General features: G+C 38.5%; 1 protein-coding gene across 2 annotated transcripts in view; it reads right to left on the reverse strand.

The window, feature by feature from the left end:
* Positions 1 to 257: 257 nt before the first annotated feature.
* Positions 258 to 12,501, reverse strand: part of COPB1 (COPI coat complex subunit beta 1) — a 35,345-nt gene continuing 23,101 nt past the window's right edge. For both annotated transcript variants that reach the window (XM_074997712.1, XM_074997713.1), the window contains exons 15-22: positions 12,168 to 12,395; positions 11,834 to 12,013; positions 10,484 to 10,628; positions 8,619 to 8,738; positions 7,882 to 8,027; positions 4,127 to 4,216; positions 3,002 to 3,157; positions 258 to 620 (exon numbers count right to left, since the gene is read on the reverse strand). In XM_074997712.1, coding sequence (XP_074853813.1) covers positions 561 to 620; positions 3,002 to 3,157; positions 4,127 to 4,216; positions 7,882 to 8,027; positions 8,619 to 8,738; positions 10,484 to 10,628; positions 11,834 to 12,013; positions 12,168 to 12,395 — 1,125 coding nt within the window. In that variant the 3' untranslated portion in view covers positions 258 to 560. The remainder of the gene's footprint in view (positions 621 to 3,001; positions 3,158 to 4,126; positions 4,217 to 7,881; positions 8,028 to 8,618; positions 8,739 to 10,483; positions 10,629 to 11,833; positions 12,014 to 12,167; positions 12,396 to 12,501) is intronic.

Consider the following 12,501-nt stretch of genomic DNA (forward strand, 5'->3'; position numbering starts at 1 on the left):
TGCTAGTGAAATCCATATCAGCTTTTAACATGAAACTTCTGCCAGTGCCAAGGGATTAAATTACCAAAACCAACTACAGAAAAGATAGCCTTTGATTTAACTTTGAAGATGAAATTCCTCTGTGCATACCACAGTATTAGTTTAAGAGTCACATAGCTGCATATTTACATGCTTCTGGGCTATTCATTTACAATCAACATTGCTAGCAATATACTTTTACTTTCCAGAAATACTAAAGTAGTAATCAAATAAAACTGAGTTTACTTATAAATCAGGACAAAACCACAGGCTTAGATTTGTTTATTGTATTATGATATAGTCAGTATATATTAGAGACAAAGTATACATGACTAAGGAAAAAGAGCAAAAAATAAATTGAGGTTTTAAAGTTTTACTCAGTATTGATGAGAAGAATCTATAAATTATCTGCTGGAAGGCATTCAGCACAAAAGCTCTGCTTCTACAATTACAGAACATGAAAGAATATAAGATATTCTGAATTCAAAGAGCCACATACTTAAAACGTAATTGTTAAAGCTCTGAAAAGACTATCTGGAAGTTTATAAAATTGTTTTCTTCTGAGACAGATTGATTTTATCGCCAAGACTCAAGGCCATTCCCTGTAAGGAAATAAAAAAGGAAAGATGTCTACAGTAATTTTATGGAATGCCAAGATGTGATCTGAACACCCCTTCACCCTCACAAATAAACCCCAACACCTCTGTACCAATACTAAATGGACAGTTCAGTATACAAAAAATCATGAAATTGATTTTAATAATACTTTTAATTAAATAATAAAATTTCATTTTCATAGGTATAGTTCATAGTGTCAAAAAATTAGATAGATTTGTGTATAATATCTTGCTGAAATAAAGATCTGTAAATCAACTCTCTTTTGCAAATAGAAATTTCAACCACCACCCAAAAGATGAAGACTCAAGAATTTTAATCCCTTGATACTGCACCATTTTAAAATGTGCTATCAGTCCAGCAGTTACAAAGGTCAGTCCAAATGGCAGTATTTGAAATTCGAGTGTGGGAAAAGCTGAACATTATGGTAACACAAATACAATATTATTGTATTCATGCTGAAACCCCTCCCCCCGTCCCCCAAAAAACCAAATTGTTCAATCACCATAAAACTGATATTAGCCCACAAATAAAGTAAATATGTGCATGTTTAAAGGAGCTCAGTAACACTCATAAAAGTAAGTAAATTCACAGTTCCTGCTGCTACTCAGTCAATAATGAATTACCCACTGGGGGTGCATCTAAACTAGGTAGTAACTTCAAAATTTGGCACTACTGAAGTTAGGCACTATTTCGAAGCAGCCAGCAGAAATTCTACGCACATTTTTCCCTTACTTTGAAGTTAATTTTGAGCCTAACTTCGAAAGTCCTTACTCTATTCTCGGGAATGGAGTACTGTCCTACTTCAAAGTTTAACTTTGAAATAGGGAGTGTGTAGGCACTTAATTTCGAAGTTGTACTTTGGAGTAAGCAATTTCAAAGTTGTTTTTCTAGTGTAGGCACAGCCAGGTTAGGCCAAATGGCAGAATGTAGTGTCTTGTGAAAGAAATCTATTGACATTAACGGTTCCACTATAAACCTACAGCCAACTTCTAAAAAAAACACTTCAAAATTTTTCTAGTAGCATCATGCAAAGTAAATGGTTCTTTTGAACCCTTATGCTAACCTGTGTAACATATTTGTATTTATACATTAGTTTCTTCTTTACTCAAGGTTAAGTTTTCTAAGGGCCAAAACACTGCCACAATTTTTCTGGAAGTGAGAATGTTTTATAGTACACCACATACATACAAAAGTCCATAAAAATGGCCATACTGGGTCACATCAAAAGTCCATCTAGCCCAGTATCTTCACTTCAGACAGCAGCCAGCACCAGATTCTTCCAATGGAATTAATAAACAAAGGCAATAATTGAGTGACTCATCTGCTCATGCAGTCCCAACTGCTGGTAATCAAAATTTAGGGACACGCAGAACATGCAGTTGCATTCTTGACCATTTTGGATAAAAACCACTGATAGACCTGGCCTTCAGGAAATGATTTAATTCATTTTTAACCTATTTATATTTTTGACCTTCACATCCACCCTGGCATCTGGTTCCACAGTTTGACAGGAAAACGTGTGGAAAAAAAATACTTCCTTATATTAGTTTTAGAACTGCTGCCTATTGATTTCACTGGGTTCCCCTTAAGGTGCGTGTTACGTGAAGGGCTGAATAAGCCTTTCTACTCACTTTCTCCCCACCATTCATGATTTTATAGGCTTCTGTGAGGGCCTTAGTCATTCCTTTTCTAAATTTAACAATCCCATACATCTTAATCTCTCCAGATTCACATTTTGTTGCCCTTCTTTGTATCTTTTTTGAGATGCGGTAGCCAGAACTGCATGCTGTGACAGAACATGAATTTATATAGTAGCATTGTGTTGTGTTTTTTTTTTAAATCTATCCCTTTCTGACTGGTTCCTAATATCGTTAGCTTTTTTTCCTTCTTTAACTAGAATCCTTTACTTCTAGATAAGATGAAAATTAAAATGACTGTTTTAATACTTTCAGAAATGGCATAAGGGTCATATGGATATTACGCTATGTTTTTTAATAACAAAAGAACATAGTATTGCAAATGGGACATGTAAAAACAGCAAAATCATGAACTATTACAGTGCTCTGTTGTATAAGGCTCATTAACTTGGTGTGTGATACTCTATGTGATCTAACTGCTGACCTGCCTTCCATTCCAAATAAAAAAAAGTCAACAATCACACTCCATAAGGGGAATGAAGATGGAAGCTTTTAATTCAGAAAACCTAGTTTTAAAATTGACACAGGGATTTCCTTCTTCATCTTCCTGAAAGTTGTCAATTTAATTAACAGTACTAAAAATTAATCCTGAACTACAACGTAAGCTCTCCAAAAGTTTATTGGACTCAAATTAGAGAGATGACACTTTAAAAAGAAACCATTGTTACCTGACTCTTTGCACGAATTCTTATGTGGCCAGTGACAGGAGCATCTGGTCCAAGATGAATTGGCTTTTCAATGCTGACGTTTGCAAGTGCATCTTCTCCAAATATGGAACGCGCATACAGATTGGCAGCCATAAAGCCACAATAACCAGAAAGTGCCTAGAGAAAGAACACTTGAATTTAACTCTCTACAACGGACTATTTGTCCTTTAACAGACATAGTTTGATCCACATTTAGCATAATTCAGCAGGTTTTTATGTTTAAAACCTAGCCATCAAAATACAGCATTTTGTAAGATATTTGAACTCTGGTTCTGAAGGAAACATTAATAGACCTTTCTAAAATGAAAGCTGACAGAGATTTAATCAAGTCATTTAAACAAGGCATTTTCAGGCTCTGAGGTAATGCATAGCAAAAAGGGCCTAAGAAAGATTAATTCCTACTAAAAGGGAGGGAGTCACGACCTTTTGAAAAAAATGTGCTGATCTCTTAGAAGAAGATATGTTAGTTGACTTTTTATTAATTGCTTCTCGCTTAGCTAGAACAAGAAACTGGTTGAAAATAATTCAGTTAACATGAACTGCTTTTTAGCCTTCTTAAAGCACATATTTCTAAATTATATTTAATACTAAACTCTTCCGGACTAAACAAAGATCTATACAATTGGTGGAAGGTGATACATTCAGAAACTAGAGCAGGTAAATAATCTAATGAACACAGACTTCAAAGCACAGCAGAAAAATACTATTCTCTGTAGGTTCTAATACTACATTGATCAACGTCAGTATCTAGTGCCTTCCAGTAGTGAACTAAACAACTGGACAACACGTCCATAGTGTATTTTTTATTTTCTCATCCTCTCCCTAAGGGGGAAAAAAAAGTTTGTGCAGGAGCATTTGTTAGGTGATTTTTTTAAATATATATTTTGGGAGATCTCAGAAACTTATCTTATGCAACATGTGGCTTGTAAAGTTAGAATAACTATTATTTAAAGAGTACAGTCAATGCTCAAGAAGAATTCAAGATAGGGGGAAACATGCTATATTTTGGCATTCAAATCTATTCACACTTGCACAGTAATTTTACTCCAGGTTTAAAAAGTGCTTGATTTCCAGCTAATATCTTACCTTTTCTGGGGTTAGGCATTTCATGTTGGTTGATTTTAGTATGTGTTGCAAATATTCATTTAGGTCAATGATGTTTGTATTAACTGTAACCTGAAAGAACGAATGAACAAGATGTGACCATATTCATCAACTATGCTAACATGTTTAAAATCAGCTTTGATCTAGGACTTGTTAATGGCTCTAAGGTCTTTTACATTGGAGTATCTTACGCAAGGATTTCATCTTCCACCGTTCAGTGGTTAAACAGGGATGGCTGCTTACTCTCAATCATACATTTAAAAATTAGTCAGAATCACTGCATGTCATATTCTGCTAAATATTCAGAGTCTTTACCATGAACAGTTGCTTCAAATCTAATTACAGTCTAAATGAGTACACATTTGAATTACTACACCAGGACAAGTCAAAGATACATCTAATCCAGTAGCTCTCCTCTGACTGATCAATACTATCAAAACAAAAAAGCAGTCATGTAGCACTTTAAAGACTAGCAAAATAATTTCTTAGGTGATAAGCTTTCGTGGGACAGACCCACTTCTTACTGATCAATACTAGACGTTACTTCACCTTTCACCAAAATTCAGCCACCTTTTGGAAAAAAACAGCTGTTCAATAGCATAATATGATATTGTTCAACACTGTATAAGGATAATTGGACTGTTTAGGTTAGAAAGTAAAGAAGAGTATTATATCGAGTCGAAACTTCAACAGAAGTTTAGTTACAATGATTGCAAGTAGAGAAAAAAATTTAAAAGACACACAAATTTACAATCTAAAGTGCCACTGGAAGTTTAATGACTACAGGTGGCCAGAACCTATGTTTTAGATGCCTGAGACATCAGGGAGGCTTTTGGTGGTTACCTGAAATTCCTTGGGAAAAAAGGAGTTTGCTATGCTGATTGGCCAACAAAAGCCCTGGTTCAGGTGGAACCAGGAAGAGATCAGGGTACTACTGCAAGAGAGTGCAGAAATGTAAATAAGTGTGCACAAGCATTTTCCTGTTTCTCACTGCTAAAACTTTTGCATATCAGAATCTCTGAAGAGAGAACTTCCTTTGCTAAATCTCGTATGTTGAAGATCCAGGATTACTCAAAGCTCAGGGCCAGGGAAGTGACCCTCAGACAAACTGGACAATGAAGTTAAGTGGTGTGAAAAAAGACATGGGTAGGGGTCTCTATTGCCTCAATATTCCAAGAAGTGCACCACACAGCCTCATCTCAAAGATTTTTTTGTATGGGGTGCCCAACTACATCAAAGTTCATAAAAAACAGGACTTTGCATCAAAGCTTGCTAACAAATCCAGGAATCTGCTTAAAAGCAGTGCCCAAGGAAAAGGGTGAACTTGGCACAACAGCCAACCATAGGAACCAGTCCCTTTGAATCACAGAATCAAAGGGTTGGAAGAGACCTGAGTAGGCCAGCAACTACAACACCCCTGCTGAAAGCAAGACCAATGAGAAAGAGGGAGCTGGGAAAAGAGAAAATAAAGTCTGCCTGAGCAGTATAAATTAGCATTCATTTTAGCTGGGTACAACTGTATTTTGCTGTATTACAGATTGGAATTGTACACACTTTATTTAATAACCCAGAGCCATCCTTAGGACGCAGCAAATTGGGGTTACCAACTCAGGCCACACACTCTGGGGCTGGAGCAGCCAATGGCAGACCCCCTACCAGAACTTCTCTCTTCCTCTCCCACCAGCACCCTCCTGCCTGCCAGAAAGCTCTGTGGGTCAACACCTTCCCCTCCTTCCCAGCACCCTCCACCTGAAGCAGATCAGCTGTTCAAGTGTCAGGAGGTGCTGGGCGAGAGGGAAGAGAAGTGAGGGTGTGGCATGTTTTGGGGAGGACATGGAACTGGATGAGGAAGAGGCAGGGCCAGGCAAAGGCACAGCAAGGTCTTGAGTGAAGGGGCAGAGTGGGGCATGGGCAGGGCCAGGGGAAGTAACCCCCTGCAGAAGAGACTCGGCACCTATGTTCTAGGCCATGCTTCTCCCGCAGGCTTGCCTAACTAGATGTGCATAGCACATGCAAATTATCATGGCTTCCACTCTTTAACATGGCTACTTGCCTGCTGGATAGTAACAATATATGTTTTCATTTAATCCAGCCTTTTGATATGGTTCCATGATTGTCTCCCTAGCAAACTATGGAAATGCATTCTAGAGTAAATTACTATAAAGTGTTTGGCATACGATACTCAAGAAGTAGTTAGGTATCTAGGCAGTCCTGCAGGGGCCAATCCTAGGTTTGGTACTTTTCAATATTTTCATTAATAACTCTGATAATGACAAATATACATTAAAATATTCAGGGAGAGGTTTCAAGCACTTTGTAGGGCAACAATATAATTCAAAACTGCTTCAAGAAAGGGGAAAATTGGCCTGAAACCAACAAGATGAAATTAAGTAAAGATAAATACAAAGTTCTCCTGTGGTCTCTTGCAATCCTAAGATTCTATTTCACTTAAGAAAGAAAAATCAAATGCACAGCTACAAAATGGACAATAACTGAGCAGGCAATAATACTGTGGAAAAGGATATGAGTGAATGCAATACAAAACAAACACAAGTCAACAGTGTAACGCTCCCACAAGAAAGGCTAATATGCTGGGGCACATTAAGAGGGGTCTCATAGGCAAGACACAGGAGATAACGGTCTCGCTAAGCTCAGCATTGCTCAGGTCTTACTGAGAGTACTGCCCCCAATTCTGGATGCCAGACATTGGGAAAGATGCGATCAAACTGGAGATCATCCAGAGGAGAGCAACAAAAATAAGAAAAGGTTTAGAAAGCCTGACTTTAAAGGAAAGGTTAAAAAAATTGGGCATGTTTAAATTTGAGAAGGGATGATAATTAAGAGACTGGATAGTCTTCAAATATATTAAGGGACTCCATTAAAGAGGATTGTAATCTACTGTTCTCCATCTTCATGTCCTACCTTCTGTGAAGTCATGAGGTTTATCTACATCAAGGAGATTTAAAGTTACATATTAAGAAAACTTACTTTCCATAATTGTAGTTAAACTCTGAAACCAGGTTCCAGATGAGGCTGTGGCAACCAAGTAACGAAGTTTTTAAGAACTGGTCAGAAAAACACCTGGCATGGATGGTCTAGATTTCCTTGTTCTTGCCCCAGTGCAGGTGGCCTGAACTTGATGAGTTCATGAGGTCCCTTCCATCCCTGTTTTGACAATCCTCTTACAAACTTGACAATGCTGAACATTATCAAGTTTTCTGCAATAGCCACAAAAATAAGTGATGAACTTCACACACTGTATTGCACCACCTTTGCTCCAACTTGTGCAGCTACAACTGAGCCTCGTTTGGGTTGGAGGTACAGCACTACACACTCTTCAGATAGAAACGCCACAGGAAACTCAGTAAACAGATGAGAGGAAATGAACAGAAGAATGAGACCTTCAAAACCAATGTTCTACATATTTTGCAGCTTGAAGATTTCCTTTCATAACCTGGAATAACTTTTCAAATGAGGAAGTCAGGAGATCACTTTCACTGCTAAGGTTTGACAGAAAACAATGGCACGCTAACTTTTATAAGGCGAACGATCTACAAAATGGAATTGGCTGCAACCTTCTAGCTGTAAAATGAAAGCTTGGGTTATGTAAAAATAACCATCTGTTACAGTAACCAAAATCATCTTTCAGTAATGGTCTTAGCTGAAAAACTGCTGGGATAAGATACTAGTCTAAAGACAGGAAACAAGAGCAAACAAATTACCACCAAAGAACTAACTTTGTTTTCCCATTCAAATTCTGCCCACATCTGGCGGAACTCTGCATCGGTACAAGAAGCAGGCTGGATGTAATCCATGATGTCAATGTGAATATCACTGAGAACAACGCAGTTTCTGTCACTGGCTGCTCCAGATATATCATACACTGCAAACAAGAAACACAAATCATAGGATTACAAATTACAGAAATCAATACAAAACAGGTATCCCATTATAGTGTACCAGCATAACCAACACATGCACAGTTTTGGTCTCTCTCCTCTTGTTAATGGTTAAATCTCAGAGGTTTAAAAGTCTCCTATAGTCTTTGAGTTGACAGACATACATCTTGAAGCTTAGGAAGTAGAGGCTCATGCTTTTGAGATCTAAAGAATCTTACGTTCAATCCTCACTGTTGACCATCCATAGGCATTAAAATACACTTTTTTTTTAAATAAATGTATACATTTATTATGTTCTCAATCAAATACTTTAAAATCACAACAGGGCTGGGAGAGAAAGGCTGGGGAGTTGCATGTGGCAGTCAGGAAGTGGCTGGCAGCTGGGAGGGGAGCCTGGGAGCGGGACCGGAGGCCAGCAGGGGATCACTGACCTCCCCTGGTCTGGCAAAATCCCTGGTATGTGACTGCTCAGGTTACAGGGGTGCCAGCCCAGGGAGGTGCAACCTGTACTTCTCTACAGAAAGTTCAGTATTCTAATTTTTTATAAAAGACTGCACACAGAATTGTTTACTTACCAATATTACCAAAAATTATTCCATTTTCTGTTGAAGCTACTTTGACATTAGCCTTAATATTTGCAAAATCATGAGGGGCAAGTGTCAAAGGAGATGGTTTTTCCACTAATTTCAAGTCACCTGTTTAAAAAAACAAAAATTGAAAAGTTTACAGATGGACATGGAATAATGGCCAATTAAAATAGTTTCAGGACACAGAAGATTACCATTTCTCATTTGAATTCTGAAATCTTAATCAAAATGGTCGAAAAGCCAACATGTTGTGAGCTTACTGAACCAAAAAATTTGATAGTTGAACAACAAATGAAATAAAAAAGCAGTCCAGTAGCACTTTAAAGACTAATGAAATAATTTATTAGGTGATGAGCTTTCGTGGGACAGACCCACTTCTTCAGATCATAGCCATACAAATGAAATGTACATGTTAAAAAACTAAGGCATGTTTGACTTTTACCTGGGGGAGGGGACAAGGCCAGTCTTGCACAGTGAGGCCTGAAGAGGGAGCAACCCCACCTCGCCTCAGCAGGCCACACAGCCTGTCTAGGTGGGTGGGGACATAAACAAAAATTAAAATTCAAGGGGGAGGGGCAGCAACTCAAAAAAAAAAAAATCAGAAAAAAAATCACTCAGGACATGGACAGGGGATAACTAGGGACTGTGTACAAGCAGGGTTGTAGCTCTGTGTCCAGGAAGAGGAACAGCTAGGGATTGTATGATGGGAGGGCCTCACCCCTCTACCTGCTGCTCCGTGTCTGCTCTGCCAGTCACAGAGCTGGGTCACCACCCCAGGTAGCTCTCACTGGCTGTGTGAGCACTCAAAGAGAGCAGGGAGCTGAGGAGCAGCTGCAGCCCTAGGCACCAGCAGGAAATGGGGGAGTACCATGGCTGCTTGCTCAATGACTCAAGGCAGAGCAGCAGTCCTCCTGCACTGCCTGGCTCCAGCTTCTTGCTTCTGACCTGGCCAGATGACAGGAAAGCAGAAGGAAGTGAGGAGGTATGGAGCTGCCCCTGGGACTGCCTGGCTCTAGTACTGCAATCTGAGGGGACAAAGACCCCCACTGCATCCCTCCAACTCTGCCCCTCTGGGTAGTATTGGGCCTTGTTAATATCGTATCCAGGGCTTTTATGCCAATATATTCAATTATATAAAACTGATGCAAAGCAAATAAAGACAAAAAAAAAGTCTGACCAATACACATTTAAAATTCAAGCAAACTGCATATTCTGATTTTTTTTAAAGCTTTAATCTGAATCTAGTCTTAACAAAAAGCATTGGAAATGCCTAGGTCCCTTATTCACCCACACAGCAGACAAAACATGTCCAAGTTTCCCCACACTGCCTCACCAACCCTGACTGCAAAGCAAGAACAGAAAGAAGGCTGCACAAAAGCTGCTTATCTCACTCCAATTTTATGCCCCAATCCTGGCCCAGCAGCAAGGTAAAGCAGCCCCAGGAGCTGCTCTATCATGCATCTGTGGTCAACATTCCTTAAGGCTGTGGTGTCCAATATGTTCACCAGACCAAAGGAACTGCCAACATTTCTGGCAGGGAAGACAACCTAATAGAAAATTAAGCTATTTTTTTTAACTGAAGTGTGACAAAACCAAGTGTAAAACAAGATTAAGAAATATTTTACATAAAAGCACATGATCAGTACCAGCCAGTAGAAAAAATGTGTTCCATAAAAAAATCAAACACTTGAAAAGGCATTTTAAAATATTTTCTAAGATGATTAGTCAGTTTTATTAAACTATTTTTATGCATTTATAATATGAAATATACTTTCTTGAACCTCAATAATGTCTGCCTCTTAATTTCAGATATGCCTCTTCAAATATTCTTGTTGCACAAGATTATTTCTTACCTAGTGTGGCTAGTTCTAATGTGCAGTTCTGCAAAGTATCACTGGTCTGGTTTACTACGAGCACATCCAATACAATATCATACTGGTTGACATGGACATAGGCTTCTGCATAGACAGGATCCGAGAAACCAGTCAACTGAGTAACCTGTCGAGGAAAGAAGATTAACACAAATTGTTGAAGTATCTTTCCCCATTGTCAGTTTAAAATGGGGAACGCAGTCAAGTGCATAGATGGAAAAGAAACAAGAGAAAAATATTTGCTAAGACTGATGAGATGGGGAGTCTTCCAGACAAAATTTCAAAATGAACAAGAGATCAGTACAAAGAAGAGCTTTAGTTTTGGACTATTAGATTACTGGATTTGAAACAAAGGTTTTTTTTGTATTTAAATCCCTGCCCATCTTTGAAAAAACTGACTCTTCACCCCATTAACAGAAACTTGGTCAAAAAACTGATTAATAATTTTAAAAGGTAATTAACTTAAAAACAATTACAAGTTAATAATTTTCATTATTTAGAGTGGGTCTTCAGGTATGAAAAGATTGAATAAGAAATAGTCCATGCTATATACATACACATGGTTGTGTTAAATAGGAATTACAATTCAGCATATATATTAGACCTTACAGATTAAAAAAAACGCTATAAACCACAGAATACCAGCCCTTCCCCAACTTACCATAAAGTAAGTTATTTTTAACAATGTAAACATCAGAAACCTAGAAAATGCTGTTTTAAGATTAAGCTAAACAAAAACCAAACACTGAAAAGTCTTCTTGTCTGGAAAGTTTCATGTTTGTTTTTGATTTTTTAAAATATGTATGCTTTCTGGTCCCCAGAATGGGTAGCTAAGCAGTGGTTCTTTCCCTGGGCCTCTTCTGAGTGGCTTCTGGGAAATAAAAGCCTGGAAACTGGAGCAAAGAAACACTGTATGGGGCCACAAAAGCCTCAGGATCCTGGGAGGAAGGAATAGGTTCTTCACTCCATGGAGCTCCCCTTTCTCCTTCCGCTACCCCAATAAACTGTACTTGGCTCTTGAGCCATCCAACAAACTTATATTCCCCTCTCCACATTTTACCAACTTACCACTTCCTGGCTTCCTTTTTGCAGGTTCCATCTTCACCACCCCATAAGCATGGGGCTAGAGGAACATCATGAAGCACAGGGACCAAAAGGATTCATTGCTTCCTAGGACTCCCTGTCTTCCTCTCCAACAAGGAAACCTACCTGAACTTTTCAAATGCCTGATGAGCTTAGATTCCTTAGTCCCCTCACAAAACCACTCTTCAAGATATGACCCTAGGTGTGAACAATACACTTACAGAAATAAGGTAGTGATGTCTACATTACCTTATTGAGTTTGGATGCCAAAGGATCAGCAGCTTCTTTTCTTTGTGTATTTCCCATTGCTGCCAAAAGGCTCAGCTGAAACTGGTCTTCCTTTGAGCTCATTTCATTTTTAGCAGTAAGCTGCATAAATGAAATGGGGTCATCTGGCTGAACGGTCACATTCCTCTTCTCTGACTCTTTCTGTGGTAAGAAAGTAAGATATTAATTCAATCTTCTAACGTACAATGAAGTGCAAACTCTAGGAAGCAGCTGGAGCGTTACTGTATGTGAACTTTTTTCAAAATTAAAACACACAAAAGGTCATGATTAAACAAGGAAATTTACAACATTTCACCTTCTGAGAAAGCTTCTCCTCTTCTAGTTTAGCTGACAACATGTGAGAAAGGGACTGTCTGCACTCCTTGTTGAAAATATCATTCATCAGAGGAGAACATTCGGATAAAACCTTCAGACATAGAGAAATACGATCCACATCGTCATCTGTAATTGGCTTCTTGGGAAGAGAGGACTTGCCCAAATGGAGAATGGTGGCCATTAGCAACATAGCCTCAGCAACAAAAGACTAAAATGTGGGGAGAAGAGAAGAAACGGGTTAAGCGTCACATATTCCTAGAACTGCAGAAATATTTAATTTTGTCTTAACACTCAAGTTTAAAATATGGTTAAAA

Source organism: Carettochelys insculpta, chromosome 6, assembly GCF_033958435.1.
Source record: "Carettochelys insculpta isolate YL-2023 chromosome 6, ASM3395843v1, whole genome shotgun sequence".
NCBI classification, from domain to species: domain Eukaryota; kingdom Metazoa; phylum Chordata; order Testudines; family Carettochelyidae; genus Carettochelys; species Carettochelys insculpta.